Consider the following 20,022-nt stretch of genomic DNA (forward strand, 5'->3'; position numbering starts at 1 on the left):
AGATTGCCTTCATTTCTGGCTTAATTGTTCTTACACTTAATTCAGTTATACTCCTTATACCATCTGAATTATTATCGGAAAATAATATTTTAAGAGATTCGCTGTTGTTAATTTCAGACATTATTACAAATCGTCAACTAATAAAAAGCTCTGGGTGTTATTATCAAAGGCAACATTATTAATGCGCGAAGTCCTAATCAGATTTAAAATTATGAAAACAGATTCATTGTTAATTCGTAGAAAGTATGAATGGAGGAAAATGTCTTTCTCTCTGATGTTCTTCCAACCTAGTGGTCTTCACACACAAAAGCACTATATTATGGTGTATATAACTGTTATTGCGAACGATGATGTAGCGAATGCTTTTCTTTAAATACCGAAAGATTGCAATGTTGTTCATAAAGAACAATTATTAATAAAAGCACTCAGCAAAAAGAAAATCCAAATAGAAAATGATGTTATCGTTTGAAATGAAAATGTATTTTCTTTCAACACACGAAAGAAATTTAAATTCCAAGTTGAATGTTTTGTACGTAAAATTTTGTTTGTATTAATTTTACGTAATGAAAATTGAAAATAAAAAGTAAAATTTCATTAAAATTTTGCAGTAATTGCAGAAATATCTGTTGTCTTTAAGTGTTTTTAATTATGTTCTTTAGAAAACGTTCTGCTGTATCGTTACGGAAAAGTGCATATGATTCAAAATAAGAGGAGAGGATCTGGCTGAAAATTAATTATTAGAAATTGTCTCTCGGTATAAAGGTAGCTTTTCGATAAAATGCCAGAAAATCCGAGATGGCATGTGGAAAATTTATTGAATACATTTTCGTATGCAAAAACTTAGTTCGTAAAATGGAATTTATTCAACGCCGGATTATAATTGCTAATGGAGCCCAAACAAAAGCACAGAAATTCAGTGAATATTTTGTCGGAACTGTAAGATATAATTTTGCCTGAGGTCTTCAATCTATTACAATCGGATTTTATCTGTTACCGATAACGAATTCAGGAATAAACGACAAGCTCTGACTAATAAGCAGCCTTATATTGCTTTTTGCATGTTCAAAAAAATGAAGTAAAAGATTCTAAATCAACCTCTTGAAAATACTTAGATCAAATGAAGTAATTGTTCCCAATAGTAAGACTGCTGTTATGCTTGCCGCATGTGAAAGGTTAACATAATGTTTATGGTCTTAATAGGACTAAAACTGAATCGTAAAGGCAGCAGAAAATGTCAAAGCTAGTAGGTCAGTAAAATAGTTACTTGAAACGCGACATTGAGAAGTTACAACGTTCGAAATTTTATTGTTTCTGCCACAAAGCGATTCAGACTGATTGCAAAAAAATTATTGATCTGGCTTGAGATTCAATCAGTGCCACATTTTCGTTGGCATGGGGTAATTTGGCACATGGTGCTAAAAGAACGCATTTTTCAACTACGTAAAAGGTGAACTGGCACACGATTGTTCGATAGCAAAATTGTGTAAAATGAGTCATTAGGTCGATGACATGGCTAAAAAGCATTTGCAGCAATAAACTTGCATGTGCGAGTTCACCTTTTACGTAGTTTAAAAGTGCGTTCTTTTGGCACCGTGTGCCAAATTATCCGATACCTTTTCGTTTTATGTTGATGACTCATTAATAACCGTTGATAACTCCAAATTCTTTTTCTAGAAAAATGTATGTTGAAACAAATGAAGTAAAAGATTTCACATCAAACAAAAACACGATGAAATACTACAAACAATATGAGTAAGAGCTTTACCTAATGTATCGTGATAAGCTTCCCGTATTTCAGGTACAAATGATAATGTGATTGATGTCCTAACAAAGCTTTTTAGACTTTCTAGTGCAATTTTTGTAAAATTAGATGTGCGCGGACTCGTTCTTAGTGTCATTAAATAATAGTTAATAACAGTTTTTTTCCATCTTCTCGCCCTCCAACCAGAAGACTTCACATTGAATGTTTTGTTCGCCTTTTTCCACATCCGATAAAAGTTAATGAATTTCATAAATTTCTTTAAAAAAAAAAAAAGAAACATTTCCACGAAGAAGCTTTTAAAGCTATAATACACATCAAAACCCATCAGAAATTGACAAAACTCGAGGAACTTATTAATGTAAGGTTCATGTTCCTTTTAAAAATTCATAGTCGCAACCCACAATTTATCGTGTTTCTTTCCTAGAAAAGTCGTGTACACCAAAAATATTATACACATCATCTAAGACATGGTGTTGCTAGTGATGATAATATCGTCCCGTCTTCATTCTCATTATGTAACAGAGAAGAGAGACGAGAAAAAAAAAATTGTATCAACGACGCACAATAAAAAAATATGAAGTAGAACTGTTGTCCCTAATTTAACAGACGAACGAAAAAAAAAATCCAAATAAATTAAATTAAATTTCAAATGAATCTCGTAAGCATGATGGGACAAAAGTAATACAGATCCACACCATCTTGTGTATTATGCTTCATTGAATGTTTCTTGTTATACCGTAAACGAATTAAATGATATTTTTGTAATTAAGAAAGTGCAAAAATATATTTTTTCCCCCGCTTCTTTTTTGTTGTACGAAAATAAAATGTGCAGAGAAGAAAAAAAATAATATGAAACCGGGGTTTTATTTCACAAAAATGATAACTATTTCAAAAGTTCTAGAATTAATTTAGCTCACAATACCCCCACGTCAAACTGCATAATATTACTTATCCAGAAAGTTTCATCATTATCTAAAAGATTATATAATGTCTGTTCTATAACGTAACTTAATCTCGGATATAAAAAGATTCACTTTCCTTTTACTCCAATTGAGGAGGGCTTACATAATAATGGTGTCATCGTCACCATAGTATACATCAAGACGCTTCAATTGTAAATGATATTTTCGGTGTGCTTACTAGCGCTCGGTTTCGGTTTGTCTTCAGCACCAATATACCAAATCCATATAGTGCAGAGAAATATATTTGTGTATAGAACACGGTAGAATCTATACCAAGGGGATGCATACACTACTCATATATAGTTGTATAATACACATCACCACATAACTATACATATTATTTTTAAGGGAATAGAAGATCATTGAACGGAAAAATTTTGATACCATGCTACTAGATTTCGATTCCATTTATCTATATTCGTAATAATAGAAGGAAATGCATGGAGAGCTTTCATCAGCAAATATTTAGCAGCTAAATTGATTCATATAAACGAACATCTTTTTAAAGTAAATTCACAAAAAATTTATTTAGACGAAGAAAAAAGTGAAATGCCAGAGATAGAATGGAAAGAGTGGTTTTGAATTCGGTTTTATTTCATCATTAGTTGTAAGGACAATCATACCGTCACACTACATTATAATTTGAAAACTAATATCTAATCTATATAGCTTGAAGCTGGAAGGCAACACAATCATTTCTATAACTTAATTAATTAATTTCGTGAATATGTTGTACGACTTCTTATATTGTCAAGGCGACCGGAACGGCTCGAGTTTCAATTGAAATAAATATAATATTGAAGAATGAAGAGATTAGATTTTCTTTTTATGAAGTCTTTCAAATTGAATCTTTTGTCGTGTAGAGTCATAGAAGCTTTCTTTACACATCACAACATTGTAAGTGTATTTTTACCTTCACCTTCATCTTCAACAGGGCACTCAACAACTGAGAGTATGTTATGGCAGACTTTAAATGTCATCCAATTTAAGTGACAGTGTCGAAAAATGGTTTTGAATTTGATTTGCTGTAAAAAAAGGGATTTATACTCGAGAAACGACATTTTGTAAAAGGAACAATACAACAGTGGTGAAGTTAATGGAGGCATTTCGTTATTGGAATCGATGATATTTTGCCTCTGAGGCATTTTGTACAATGCTGTCGTTCTGCCTTTCACGTATGTCAGTTTGTATTTTATTTACATATCCCAGATGGAATTTAAAAACTTCTCAAACAAGTTAAATATATATTTCATTGTTCAGAGCGCTGATGGTTTTGTGAATCAAGACATACAAAAATCAGGAAATCTCATATTTCAACAATTAATGTATGGTTATGGTTACCAAGACCTCATTTTCTTCACTTGACCAAGTTAAGGCTTGATTTCCACCATTCAAAAAAACTACTCCGTTTAGCTAAACCATGCCTCTTGTCTATTGTAAAGTGCAAACGGAGTTCTTTTTTCGTAAGTGGAAATCAATGCTAAGACAAGACAGACAATGAAACAAACAAATTCTAATGAAATGTTTGTTTAAAAAGAGGCAGCGTATCGCCAAATAGTTATTTAATCTATTACTTCACTTGTTTACAGTAGCGCCGATCGTTTCTTATAGAATCTTTTACTTTATTAAAATGGATTTTACGGTTTAAGAGAACACGTAATCGATGGGTTTGATTTACCAAAAATTGGGACTGTGATTTACAGTGATCTCCCGAGCAAAATGATTATATTTCATTGAGTTATCACGTTTTGTATAGCTAAGTTACGACGTTTGACTTGGTTAATCAATGGTAAATCAATGATGAATCACTGGTTAATCATGGTAAATCACGAAATCTGACATATTTTCTAAAATGGGAGCTGTTGCGGTCTGTAATTGTTCCCATATAAAAGTAAAGCGAATGGAAAACTAGATTTTTATTTTCCTTCTTTTCGTAAGATGCGCGCATGCAACTTGCAACAAAATACTGAAATATTGAATCTAGGTTTTCATCTGTTTGCTTAAGTTATCTGGGAATAACAGACACAGCAACTCCAAGTCAGAGAACATGTCGGAGTTCACTTTCCGGTGAGTATAGCAATCGCAAAATAAGTTTGTTTTTGGAGTTCAGAAGTGCACCAAAGTTCTGAAAAGCTCTTTGAGCCTTCAAAAATCACATAGCAGAAGCTGAAATCCATTGTTAATGTATGGAATCCTACTATTCGTTGTAATGTATGAATTTACGAAAAAAAAACTGAATTACTGCAACTACATACTCTCTAATAACCCACCATAATGCATTCAACTTCCGTCAGCCATACTTTTGTATACTTCGATCCCATTCTATCTGCCATAAATTAAAATAAATTAGAAAATTCGAAGACTGAAACAAAAAAATCCCCATAAAATAAAAATCTTAAGACTGTTGAACTAGTTTATAAATTGTAATTTTTCATATAGATGAGATACATCGCACACCAGAGCTTATGTAATAATGTAACACGATTTTTGTTTTTATATTATGTTGAATGTTCTTTATGGTATGTAATGTATGCTATCTGTACATATCGTATGTGTATGTTGTGCATTGGATGTATCAGTGCTTACGGTAGCATGTACAAAAGCTTATATTCTCAAAGCTTTTAGCTTTAAAAATAAAAAAAATAAACGTGTAACTTTCTTTCAACGTAACTCCTCTCTATGCAATATTTTCCTTGAATGTTTCTTACATATATTTCTTCGACAAATTACATCGTATTATATATCGTACGGTGTATACACACATTCATTTTCATATTTTCATAGATATATATCTACATATCACACAATAATTTTATGTACAAAACCTCCTCGACCTAATACAAATAGTAAATATATAATGAACATAAATACACATTTTATTTCGTTATTATTATGAATAAAATGCATGCATTTCCAACATTTTCTTTTGGTTTTTTTTTTCTAAATATTATTGCATGATGTGTGATGTCTTTGAACCGAGAAAAGAGAGCGAGAATACGGGAGGATATTGAGGACGATAAACTATAAGTTAGTTGTTAGTTTGTAATAATACGATTTGCAACTTGTTTATTGTTGTTAGAAGTTTGTCAGCACTACGTTGGATTTATAGTTTATTTGACTTATTCAAATATCAGTATTTTCAATTAAATTGAACATGTCTTTTGAAGTAAAATGGGAATTTAGGACTTTGATATTTAATGCAACATAATAATTCTATTATGTTATGCTGACAGTAAAATGCATAATAAAACAGTATCGGGGTGGGGTGATTGTGGTTATTCAAAATAATATTTTGATGGATATTGAGCTGGTGTATAATAATTCGAGACGATGATGTTTTAAGCTCTTTCACTTGATTTTATTATATGTTTTTAGCGACAATCGTTTGAATGCAGAACATCTAAGGATCATTTTTATTGCTAACTTTTCTTGAGTATTTAAGAAATTAAGATACTCCCAGCAAGAGTAGCATCGAAGGAAATGTAAAGTTACTTTCCACAGATTTGTACCATTATTGTAAGTAAAAAAATGTTGTCACATAATAAATAGCCAAACAAACCCATTAGAAAAAACATATCTGGGAATGAAAAACAATCCTTCATGAAAGATTGGAACTAACTGGAACAGCACAAGTGAAAGTTACCCTTATTTATCGACCAACCGGAAAGCAATAACCGCAATCATACAGAACTACAGTTCACTTTTCTTTCCTATCTCTGTTGCTCTGTGTATTTACTTTAACCACAGACAACAACGAAGAAAAAACATTGCTTACGTTCGCAAGTACGGCACGTGGCTATGAAATTTCCGTTCGGATGTTGTAATAGTTATCTGTAAATGGACATCTACTGTCGGGGAAGGGGTAAAAGAAGCAATCGAAGAAACGGAAAAATTCCATACGTACAACGGATTGCAAAGTCTGATTTCCGCACTAATGAAGTGTTGCTGCTTATTGTGCTGGGATTGGTATTTACATTGAATCGTTCAAATGGCTCGTGAATCTGCGGTTTTCGAGTTGTAGGAAAAATAAAATTCTTGATCAAACATCTGGTATGGAACCCAACAATAATATTTAGAGTCAGGTCAGAGTCAGAAACAAAATTGCATCAAGTTTAATACTCGTCAATGTTAATTGATTTTTATTATTAAAAATAAGGAGCAAAGTCACTCGATTGTGTGAGACAAAACAAGACAACAATATGACAACCATATCAACGTTCATATCACATTGGTACATATAGCTTTGATTTTGCACTATACAGTGAAAATAATGCTTTCGCGAAACAAAACCAAAAAATCTTTTCGCTTTATCGGTATCGGTGACGTTATTAAAAAGCTTCTTATGTCAATTACTTCGAAAATGTTTGAAGGCTTTGTTCACAGATACTACAGTGTTCAACGAATAAAGAAATTTGCCTTTTTTTGTTTTACATTTTTTAGGTTGGTTAACAGAAAATCGATTTTCGAATATATCTCCTTCGAGGCAGCAAAACTAAATTGTCAAGTTCGTCGTGTGAAACTTATAAGACACCCTCTCATGTGGATGTGATAAGTTCACAGGGGTGTAATTAGAACTGGTATTTATAGATTTTGAGAACCGTTTTTAATCCATCACATTAACATGTCGGCAATTTAGGTGACATCGACTTCTGTTATAAAATACTTCAATTTACATTAGACAATTGCCGAAATTCTGTCGTATTACATGGTATCTAAATGGTATTTTATGACAATTTCTATGTTATGCCTGTTCAATAAAATGTTCTCATGAAAATCTTACAAACGGCAATAATGAGACACGATATCTGAACCCTTCTTCGCGAAGACTCTTCTGCTTAATTCTTTGTAATTTAGAGATATCTAACTGTAACGATAACAATAACAAAAACTGAATCTATTGTTATGCCATTTTTTATGAAACGTACAAACGGTTAAATATGTACTTTGTTCGTATCGGTGTCGGGAAGGTTAAAAAAAACACCTCACTACACACTGTCGATTGAAACTTTCGTTGAAGAAGAAAAACTCTGTTTCAATTTATACTTCTTTTTTATTTGCATCCATAACTTATTTTTGTTACTCGTGAAATGGGGTATCAACGATAGTGAGAGCAAAAAAAGATTGCAGATGGATACGCGTTTTAAATTGAAAAATGCTGTCGAAGACGTTTAAGTAAATTGAATCGAAATAGTAGCAAACACGTTTTGGTAGGCTTTTTTTCATCGCTCGTAGTAAACAATCATTAAATCCGAAATAAATGATCCATTTGTCATGGTTGTCATCAGGTTGGATTGCACTTTTAAAATTTATTTGGAATATTAAAAAAAAGTCTGCAAAATGTAACAGCTCATAAAAAATGTCGCAAAATTTTATGGCAAATAAAGCCAGAGACAGACAGAAATATGTATACGAGTACTGGCTAAACGGTAACATTAAATGTAATTATTTTAATTTGGGTAAAAACAAAAATGCTCTCCCTTTACATTGTTGAATTTTACAAGCGAAAAAAGGAAGCCGAGAAAATTGCGCTGAAAGAATAAATTGTTTTCAATTTGCGCTGAAAATATCATCATTGATTCCAGAATTTAATTTGCTGGAAATTAGGAATAATTGTAAACTTTTTCTTGTTGTTAACTATTTATACAATAAGCACAAAAATTAAACTTTCAGACAACATATAATTGCAGAGCTTTAGTGAAAATAAATAAAATGAAAAAGAAGCGAAACAAAACAAAAACATGTAACAGAAGAGCATTCCTTAAATGTGGCACGTATTTTTTGGATTACCGCAATTATTTAACATACTACAAAGTTGTGTTAGCGTACGTTTCCACTGCTCGGTAGTTTCGAAATAAATAATCAGTTGAATAAGTTTCAAACACAAGAGAAAAAAATTTGTTTTTATTTTCACGTGAAGTGGTAGAAAAAGAAAATATTTTTAATTCAAATGACAAATTTTGTGTGTCCAGTTCACTCATTTCCATTAATCAACAGTAAAGAACACTATAAAAAGCACGTCAGAAAAAAAATCAAAAATTTTCTTTGCTAAAAGAAATTTAATTTTTTTTTTGTTTCGGTTGAAATTGTGCCAAGATTCACACTTGTTGCTGAATAAAAATAATTTTCACAGACAATAAAACACTTTTTATTTTGTTAAATCGTAGAGAAATGCAGCGTTTTTCGAATAAATAAACAATGATCATGCGATGGAAGTTTCTAATAATTATCTTTTTTTCTTAAGATTTTTTCATCAAAGTGGACAGGTAATTACGCAAGAGACGAAAAACAAATTTAAAAAAGAAACGAGATTCGAATCGAACAGTTGCGTAGACTGCGGATGCATTACCATTTTTCTGTTTACCTAGTTCAGTGTTGTCCGATCTGGACGATGTACCCCCAAAATGTGACTACGTCTATACATACATCGTAAAAGCTCCACTCATTTTAACATTTTTAGATATTTATGCTACTAGAACTGTAAAGTGGTATATCGGTATCGCAAATGGTTCCAGACGAAGTCAAGAAGCTAGTTTACGACATCGAGAACCAAAATACCACTTCACCTTTCTAGTAGCATAAATAGTTTATATATCCAGCGGTTGAAAGTTCGCTTACCCTACTGTTAAGTGCACTTTACAGTAGAAAGACATATAAAACTCTTTGAGGGATATATGCCTAGTTAGGTATTGGTGCCTAGGCCCAAAACCAGTCTCGGATATTTTTGATCTTCCATACCTGGCTGAATGTAAAAGGCCAAAGGTCGAAAAATGGGGTTTCGTAGTCTGGATATCATTTCCGTAAGGTGGCGAGGACACGGGCGTGTATGGGTTCGTTGGAAAGCTGATCTCGAGTACTCCTGGGGCAAAAATTACCTTCATAAAATTTAATGATAAACGGCCGAAAACATAACCTCTGGAAAATTTTTCAGAATCTGAGGAACCTCGGTAACTTTGATGAGAGCTGTGACATCACTTGTGCAATTATTTGATTAAACTATTACTTATTATGAATGTGGAGGACCCCAGCTTTACAGCATAGGTGCATAGTCCAAATGTTTATTTTGACTAGTTGGATTATGTTCGGCGCCTTCGGCTTAGGATCACATTCACCAACTCGTCAAAATAAATTTTTGGACACAGGTGCATAATATATATTCGGTTGATTCTGTTGTTGGTCGTAACAGGCTGTTGGATTGATTCTAATATAAATAAATGCCGTCCTATATTTTTCGTAGATGTACGATCTGCCATGTCTCCGTTCAAAGTATTCCCATAATTACACCATGCCTTTTCATGATTTACAGAATCCCCCTACCCAGTATGAAAAGTCATTCAAAAGCTCGCCCTGAAAATTCTACTACCTACACCTTTTTCTTGAGCATTTGGCGTTTGAATTTAAAAAATTAAGTCGACGAAAAGATGAGATATACGTTTACCACCTAGACTCATTTTATAGATCATAATCGATGTAAAAACTGAGATATTTCACGTAGAAAATGTTTCGTTAAATTTGCAATCTCTTTAATAGAGGAAAAGTTGTTAGTTTCTTTTAATAAAACGGATTATGTTAAAAATCTGTTGTATACCAATGAAATGTGGATACGGAATGCGAAAAATTCTATGAAACAAGGCGGTGTGATGTCACTAAATTTCTTCTTTTCTTCTTTCTGCAGGAATTCCACGCTATTATACAAGTCGTTCCAACTTTAAATATAATTTTGTGAAACTTTCAACAATTTTTGTAATCCCATGCCTCTGCGGTTTGCGTTTGTTTAAACAAATATAACCTAATTTGAGTTTGTAAATTTGTCAGGATCAGCGGCAACGTTCCATGCTACAATTAAGCCATCTCAGCCTATGATCTAATAGTTCAAAAAATTTCAAAGACCGTTATGACTCGCTCAATGAAAATACGCCATAGCGACAGCCAAAACGAGTAGAGGTCTGTGCATCATGACTTGAAGTAATATGCAATCAACACCGAACAGCGATTAAAAATTTCGATTCTTAGATCGTAGTAAATTTTAATGGCAGTGATACTGCACAGCACACATACCATACAACGACCAACCTTTTAACTTTTTCATAACAATTGACGGTGATGCAAACTTTTCTTATCTTTTTATCGTAAAATTGTCGGTATGCGATTTTTGTTGTCGTTTTAAGTATATATCTGTGATTCACGAAAATTTCACAACTTAAAACCTCCCCGATAAAGTTCATTACTTAAAGTAAAGCGTTTTATGTGCCAGCTAACAATTTGAAAATTGGGTAAAAGTTACAATAGCAACGTAGTATTTTGTGTGTTATCAAACGGAGAATTTTGTGGGAATACGGAGAATGTCTGTGTGTACGTAACAAAGTGAATTGCAAAAAGTAAGAAGCATTCCTTGGTATGTGCTGAATTATTTTTTTTTTTGCGTTTGGTATGATCTAATCAAGTGGTCTAATCTGAAAATATTACACATATACATCTAATTTCATGCAATGTCAAAGATAATAAAACTTAAACATTTGGTTGGAAAAGTTAACGATTCAAGAGAAGAATAAGACGGAAAAAAAAACAACTCGGAATTGCCAATCTGGGTTAGCGCTTTGTGTGTATGTGTGTACGGGACGGGGTACACGGATGGTCAATGTGCGCGCAAGTGAGTGCTTTAACCAATTTAAAGGAACATGTCTTAAAATGAAGTTAAATTTTATGTTCTGCAACATAATGCTTGATTTTATGACATTCAATTTTTAAGAAGAGACATTTCAGTTAAAGTTATTCTCGACGTCGACGGGTTCTTTTTTCGTTCGCTTAGTTCGCTTTGATGTTTCGGATATACTGTATATACTACTATACACTCTTCTCTTCTGGATGAAAAGCATAACACCATCATCCTATATATACTGTGATGATGATATAGTAAAAGTATATGATTATAGATAATATTAAATTATATTATACATCTATCTGTCTATCTATCTATCTATTGCAGCAGAGTTGCACTTGCACAATGTACATTTAGATGAGTCTGAAATAGAAAATGAAAAAGAAAGTGCACTGAACTGTAAGGATGTTGAGAATAAAAGCATAATTGAATTATGTTTAAGATAACATATCACAATAGCAATTTTATATTTCCACCACTGTTTGTGGGAATTGTATATTAATTGATGCCGCATCTAAATCCACAATTTTAGCTTTTAAAACAACCTTCATACGTGTGCATATAGTATAGATACTGTATATATGCTGGAGATTTTGGACCAGAATTTATGGTCAGATTATATACAAGATGAACAATGTGCATATTACCACACACAGGTGTACTGCTTGTGTTTTTTGATGACATGAAGAATTGAAGATGGTCGAGAGTGAAAAGAAACTCACTGATCCAAATGTTTCGTTGGCTTTTTCGCAGCAACTCGGATTTAGAAAATTTATTTTCATGAAATTTATGGATAAGCCGTTAAGTAAGTACGAGTAGCTGAATTATTTAATCATTAATTCGACAAAATGGAGCGACAGATGCATTAGCGGGATCATTTTCCAAGTTATTTCATCTAAACGAACAAAATTACTTCTCCAGAGATTATGAAAATAATAAAAAAAAATGTGCTTTTCAAAATGCTTGTCTCGCTTGCACAAAGTTAAAAATTTAAAAGGCTGAACAGTGTGTCATGAAACCGTATAGTTCCCCTATCATCTTCCAAATTTTTATTTTGACGTATGAGGATTTCAAGAACTGTATTTGCATCAGTTTTGTTGATTTTTTGCTTCGATGCATAAAAACTAATACGTTTCTGCGGGAAAATTCGTTTATCCTGGAGGAGGATTATATCCCTTGCCTTTGGCGCAGGATACAACCTTCCTCATCCAATATAAATTTTCCCTCAGATTCGTCATAATTATCACAACTCTGCTTTTTTTCCGAAACAAATACTTTAAAGATTAAATTGGATGTTGTGAAAGTACATCATTTCATGAGGTAAACAATTTGTAAGGAAGTTATTTGAGCAACAAGCTTTGGTAACTGTCTTTTTGAAAAGTGAAGAATTTTAATATTCGCTCTAGAAGCAAGGTATAAAACTACACGTGTCGAAAAACAGTTACCTAGTGAGTATCCAGAAAGTTGTTACACGAATTAACCAATAACGTAGCAACACCCAAGGCATTCTGGCATCTGGTCCATGCGATAGGTGAGTGTCACAATTAGGAATTCCGAAAATGAACCGAAAATAACTTCTCGCGGATTATTTTCGCAGCGGGCAAACTGGCTGGTAAGCTTTCGCATGGGGCAAGATAATAACAAGATTGTTATGTCATACAGGTTAAATCCATCTAAAATCGTAGGGCTCTAATTGAGTCAATGAATGTAGCAGCTTTACAAGCAAAACCAAAAATAAAAGTTACAGTTTATGTTGAGATTGAATCCTGAATAGAACTAGTTTAGAAGTATTTTAGGGTCACTTTTGTTCATGTCTTGCTGGGCAATTTTTGTTGATTAAGGTTCGTATTTCGAGCCGAAGACGAGGAATACATCCCACACGTCGAAACAAAAAAAAATCATCAGGACAGTACGGTGTTTGGTTGTCTTGCGGGCAGCACCAACAACAACGACGATGACAATAATACACTATTATGCATGTCTAGTGTTCATTCCTATAGAAAAAAGCAAATACAAACGAAGCTAAAACGATATTTTTTTCATAGATGAAGTAGTAGATTTTATGATGCATTGCGATACGAGTAGCTTTTGTGAAGGTTTGAAGTCTCCTTTACTGTATAGATTTGTATCGCTAATCTCAGAGTACCAATCAATGTAACTCGAGGAAACAGAAAAAGTTCAGAAAATACACAGTTTAGATGACTGAAAGAAGCAACCAAAACGGTCGTCATAAACGACTCTTTGTTTACTTGTATGTTATCATCGAAAGAAGTAAATTCGACAATAACACCAACGAAAATTTCACTGTGGCACTAGCACGCCATAATTCATTATTTTATATTGGATTGGAGGTAGTTGAGCTGTGTGGCATTCAACTTTCAACCCCTTACTTATTTAAATTCAGCCATGTATGTGTATTATATAGACAGCATAGCTGGCTACATAATACTTCTAGCAATAGTTTTTAGCTTTACGTTCTCCACTTACAACACGAGTTGCGCTTTATACGCTCTAGGAACACCATAACAATCTTATAACCGGGTTGTCGACCGATTTTATCGAGGAAAGAGGAAAGAACCTTCGTTCTATTATAAATTTGGAATGCATCGACGTGACATGTTATGTTTTTATATGATTATGATTTTCGTTTGAAACTGCACATTTTTGACGAACATTTTCTGTTTTAATAAAATATTAGCTCAGATCACAAATGTGCGGTTAACCCAACCGTCATAACATAATAATTATGCGAACAAATATTTATTTAATCTCTGCTCGATGATGATTTATGAACAAATGATAAAATGCATTTTTTCCGCAGCAAACATTACAAACGGAATAAAACATCGATGACAGCTTGTTGGTTTTTTGCATGGAATGATTCTGCACCTGAATCGATATACCATTGTTTGGGTAAGATGATTCCGAATGATTTGTTTCTCGTATGTCACGAAAGCTCTTATCAATTGTCGAGTCAATTGTGCATAAAGGTGTGTGGTGAAGTATAGGCAAAATTACCGGAAAAGTACTGATTAATTAAAATATAGAGTGGTAAGGTAGAATATGTAATTGGAATGCATTTGTGAACATAAAAAATGACTGAATGTCGTGAATCAGTCAACATTTTGACAATTTTATCTTTCGAACAAAGTGCGGAAGTTTGAAGGGCTACCGATGAAAACCGATAAAAAAAAAATTAATTTGAACTAGGTAAATTGTTTCCCAAGTGGTTATCGATAATTCCGCTGTATATTCAACTATCCATTCAGAAACCTTTCAGAAACTGCAATCATCTGATGATCATGTGCTCTACATCAAAATGAACGGTCAAACATGACGTAAAATTTGTCGATACTTTAAACAAATGAAGTAATAGATTTAACATGTCACAGACGGCTAGCATATGACCAGTTTTATTATCGGGTCAATTACTTCCATCGATCAAAGTCTTTTTAAGGCCAGTTCATACTCGCACACATTTTTGCGATGTATGCGACGATGAACTGGCCTTAATCGGTTGATTTTAGATCTTGTACTTCAATTTTTTTAACATGTATCGTTACTATATAAATCTACCATATTATTCAGAGCTTGTCATTATTTTTGTCGTCGTTATCGAATAGCCGTATGTGACAGGTTAAGATTCGTAAAATAATTGTGCATCAAATGTCGAAGTACTTCACAATATATTCGCTACTATTTAAACTGCTGTTAGAACTCAGCCTCTTAAACACTGATCTGATACTCGCTCTGATATTTCCAATATTTTCGTTCTAAGGATTTCGATTCACTTAAACAATGCTTGAAAATTCGGAAAATGTCCTCATGTCAAATAGTGATGACGAAATACGCCAACACAACATTCACTCGAAAGTAGTGTGGGCGTTATAGCAGTTGCACTTACAAAGCTTGTTAATGTGCAACAGTTTGAACTAATTTTACAATGTCGACCCAAAAAACAGCCATTGCAACCGAAACATAAAACTCTGACTTGCAAATTGCATTTTCATTAGATCAAATCATACTCAGTTATTTATAAATTCATAGAGCCATTGCTCCACATATATTATACGTATGTACAATTGTAAAATTGTAAAATAAAACTTAATTTCTCGAAGTTCAATGGTCGTACAGTATTTACATAATAACTGTTCGGACAACAACTTTTACAACTCTTTGAAACTCATATTACGTAAGTTTGAACATTTTTAAAGTCTCCCATTTGTGTAGTTAACTGTAGAAAACTGAACGCACATCATTTTTTGAAAGAAAAAAAGGTTAACAAACAACAATCTCGCAGAATTGCAACGAACAACATTTTGCATCTTTGTGTATACTATGGATGAAGCTCATTGTCTCTTATCAAATATTTTATACATTTATGTACATAATCAGCAATTTTTCCAAGTGTACTACATTGTCAATTGACGAATGGGTCGTTGACTATTGTTGGAGTGTAAATTAATTCGATAAGATGAAAAGGGCAATTAGTTGGGGAGTGCATTTCGCGAACTGTAAAACGTTGCTTTTGTTTTACGTGCACAAACATAACTATTGTATCCCGAGAAGAAAAGAACGTTGTTGTTGGGAAATATTTTCTTTGGAAAAATAGTTTTCTGTATTCACATCCATTTTAAAGGCTCAAAAGTTGCCAAAAAATATTCGAATCTTTTTCATACTGAGACAGTATTCATTACAATTTGATTTACAGACCGAGCGTCTGTGCGTATGTCCAGTCAAAAATTGATGTGAAATGACGGCATTGGTGCCAAATGACAGTTGAAACTTCAAATTTAAAATTATCATCCATTCTGTTGTCAGACAAGTTGAAAATTTGAATTTGATATACATTAGGTCATACCCTCGTTAGGATCATTAAGCATTGAAAAATAAAATTCGTGGAACAATAATGTCGTTTTGAATAGGGTAATAGAGATAGATTTCAAATCGAGTAGTTATGAGGGACTTACTATACTAATGTTGTACAAGAAGACTTTTGTTTGATGACCACCAGGGGGTAGTATTATGAAAACAGCTATCGACAACGAAGACGTGATTTATCGTTGAGTACTGGCCAATGATTCCTTATACATTGAAATGTACGACAAAAATATTGAAGTAGCAGATTTTGTATAAAAGGCTCTGGTGTAATGTGGAATGTCCTCTAGTATGGATAAACTTACAACTACTTATGACAATTCTTTTCTCAATTTTTGCTATGGACGTATGTACAATATCGCACAATAATGCTAAATGAGCATTGAAGTATTGAAGCATTTTAGATCTAACAGACTGTGAGTCTGCCATGTATTGACTTTATTGGTCATATAAATATGGGAAGGGTATGGGAGAATGATGTTCAGAAACTAAGAAGAAATGTAATAGAGTTTTTCCATATTTTAGTACATTCTGTGATGTCATAAAATTACTGCTGTCATGTCACTGCGCTTATTTACATGTGAACCAATTTTATATGGTGACATTTGTTCTGTAATGACAAATGTGAAGTTGGTTCATGTGAAAATAAGCCGCAGAGAATGAAGTAGTATGAAAGAAATGTGGCGCCTCTACAGGCCAACCCACTTGTACCATGGATCAATAAAACAAACATTTTACAGTAAGACTTACCACTTTTAAACGATTTCATCAAACTTGCTGAATCTTCACCATGCTGAAATTCAAACAATGATTTTCCTATCAAATCGTCAGAATCGTATCCGAGAACTGAAGACATTCTGAAAAGGAAAGAGCTCATCAATAGTGACTATCACGAGGTGACAGCTTCAGTTTCCCTTTTTCATCAGCTATTGTATAAACTAAAAAGATATTTCGTCTAGAGTCTAGTCCTTCCCAAATCTCCCAAAATTTAAGGGTAATTTGACCTAACACATTGATAACCAGAAATGTTTAAAACCCACCTTCCAGGCTATCTAAGTAACAAAACTGACAAAAAAAGGCACCTCAACGACACCAATCCATCACTGAACATCAGCGAATACTTACTTTTCATCAACATAAGTAAATTTCATGTCCAACGAGTGTTTCGTCAAAAATGTATTTATTCCCAATGGAATTTCAATGTTCGATGGATGCGGCACAGGACGACCAATCGCAATCAATTGACGTTTATCATTTTTAACAGCTGTATGTCCGATCAATTGAATAACCTGAAATCGATCGAAAATTATAAACTTCCAGAACTGCATGACATGAACGGCGAGCAATTACTTTATACGAAGCACTCTTGATGTTGACACTTCTACCACGACTGGTCAGCGTGCATTTCAATCTCAAAAACATCGTATGGTGCGAATTTACTGCACCATCATTTTCTTTTGCACAATCACGACGGCCATTTAAAATATCACGTAGTTCATCATGGTCACATTGGTGACTGTAATCCCAGATTTGTTGTCCAATCACATCGATCTAAAATTGATAATTTTGCGATTTGAAATATGTTCGTCATTTAGCTCCTTGTCATTTCAAGTTACCTGTTGGACACCGAGTATGTCAGCCACATTTTCCGAAACAAAAATGATGTCGCCATCGGCTGACAGAACCAGTAAAAATCCATCTACAGCTTGCATCACTAAATTTTCAAATTGGTCACTGTTTTCGATAGATTTTTCGGTTGATGTTAATTTGCCAGTTGGCTTTGCTGGAACTAAAAGTAAAAAAAAATCGATTTCAATACTCTTCAATATCAACACTGCCGAGATTTGCATAAAAAAAAACTTTCCGAAATTGAACAAAAGAATTGCAAATTACGGCAGAACAGACGTAGGATAATGCAAGAAGAGACAATACCAAATCCTCCAAATACTCCTACTCCTGCTAATAAATAATTAGAGGTATACGGCCCATTATGCTCAAAAGTCTAGTCTACTGTAGGTAATTCATAGGACAGTATACTTGTACATTCAGCAGAGTCTCTTACTCAGCCATAATAATGATCAACTGTTCAACTTACACATATCCAACATATCACGAATCTTTAAATAGGCAATGGATAGGCGCATAACCGATGCCTTATCAAGCTGTTCCACTTCCTCTGAACGTAGCGGCAATATACTAGCTAGATCTGTAAAGATTTCCGTTTCACGTGATCGACGACACCTGGCTGCATCGCGAGATTTTTCTTTGCGTTTTTCATTATTCCTAAAAAAAAGAAAGAAAGAAAATCATTGAAAAAAATTGGAACATAAAATAGTTTTGAGTATACATAAATGGAATTTGTTGAACATAAAAGTTTACGTTTATCTTTTTGGCTCAATTTTTTTTTATTTATTTCCCATCACAACGAAATATATTTGAATTTTGAAAAAAAAATCGACAAATAATAAATTATAAACCGACCACTCCATTCATTGGGCAATTAATGTCAATTTTTGACATATCTTAGTATTTTCTGGCCTAGATAAAATCAGCAACCAGATATTTGTTATTGATAACGCGTTACACGTTGATTCAATAAATAATAGATAGTTGACATTCTGTTTGTTGTGACGATTCCACAACTGTAACACGATATTGTGTAAATGTAAATAATATTCGGTTGAACACAATCTCACATGTACTGTGTTAAACAAGTTTGAACAAAATGTAATGTATAACATGCAATTTTGGAAAAAAATTTTTTTTTTTTTATTTATTCTTTATTATGTTGATAAACATAGTCGCAGTCCAATCAATTACACCACGTTATAACATTTAAATGGAACTTTGTGTTAACATAAAATTATTGCTGTACAAGTATTTCATATTGTGGAGTTATAACCTCCGAGAATTTACTTCTTCCGATGAGTCAGAATCCATTAGAAGTTATGACTACAAAAGATTTAGAATTCACAAGGATTTACGACTCCAGATAGAGTTATGACTTCAGAAGGAGCTATGACTCCAGAAGAAGCTATGACTCTAGAAGAGTTGGGACCACCATCAGAATGAATGCTACTTTCTCGAAATCTTAAATTTCGTGCGATAAAAACGTTTTCTGAAATTTCGCGATAGAAATTCTGTAGATAACTTTACTAAAGTAGAATCTACTCGCAAGTCTGAAAATCTAACTCTTTAAAAGTAAAATTTCGCTTAGGATTCGGAAGTTTCGAATGAACTTTGCTATCGAGGATACAAAGTTCTCCAGGATCGTAACCACGGAATATGTTAGGGAAAACATTCTCCCACATTTTCTTGAATTTTCCTAGTTTTCTTAGATTTTCTCATATTTTTGGAAAAAATTAAAATGTTTTCCCAAAAAAAAAGTCTTTATAATAGATCTGTAATAATCATTCTGCTTACAGAAACCACACTTTAATCCCCTCCATCGAACTTAATATCAAGCTTCATAAATACAAGTAAAATATTTCAATCAGCAAACGTTGATACGCAAGTGTTAACAATTCTAATTCTTAGCATTACGACGCACAAAAAATATATGGAAGAGAAGACACTAATTAGACAACACTAATCCGGTGATAATGATGTTCGCCTTTTTTGTTTATCAGCTACGAATTCTTAGCTCTTATTATATGGTAAGTGATGCTTTATGATGGTTTGTTTACGAGGCAATTTTTATTTTACGCACAACAACTTGTTTACTAATTCAAAAAACAACGCGGTAGCAATGCCGCATATTTAGT

The 20,022-nt window shown here is 33.1% G+C and overlaps 1 protein-coding gene and 1 long non-coding RNA gene across 3 annotated transcripts in view; one reads left to right on the forward strand and one right to left on the reverse strand.

Moving 5' to 3' along the window:
• Positions 1-20,022, reverse strand: part of LOC119081730 (protein similar) — a 91,098-nt gene that overhangs the window by 53,825 nt on the left and 17,251 nt on the right. For both annotated transcript variants that reach the window (XM_037190907.1, XM_037190899.1), the window contains exons 2-6: positions 18,354-18,541; positions 17,875-18,047; positions 17,609-17,809; positions 17,384-17,547; positions 17,009-17,115 (exon numbers count right to left, since the gene is read on the reverse strand). In XM_037190907.1, the coding sequence (XP_037046802.1) occupies positions 17,009-17,115; positions 17,384-17,547; positions 17,609-17,809; positions 17,875-18,047; positions 18,354-18,541 (833 nt within the window). The remainder of the gene's footprint in view (positions 1-17,008; positions 17,116-17,383; positions 17,548-17,608; positions 17,810-17,874; positions 18,048-18,353; positions 18,542-20,022) is intronic.
• On the forward strand, positions 10,674-11,275 carry LOC119082983. Its single transcript, XR_005088764.1, has 2 exons — positions 10,674-11,149; positions 11,220-11,275. It is a non-coding gene; the product is annotated as an uncharacterized LOC119082983 (long non-coding RNA).

This window comes from Bradysia coprophila, chromosome X (assembly GCF_014529535.1).
Source record: "Bradysia coprophila strain Holo2 chromosome X, BU_Bcop_v1, whole genome shotgun sequence".
Lineage (NCBI taxonomy): Eukaryota > Metazoa > Arthropoda > Insecta > Diptera > Sciaridae > Bradysia > Bradysia coprophila.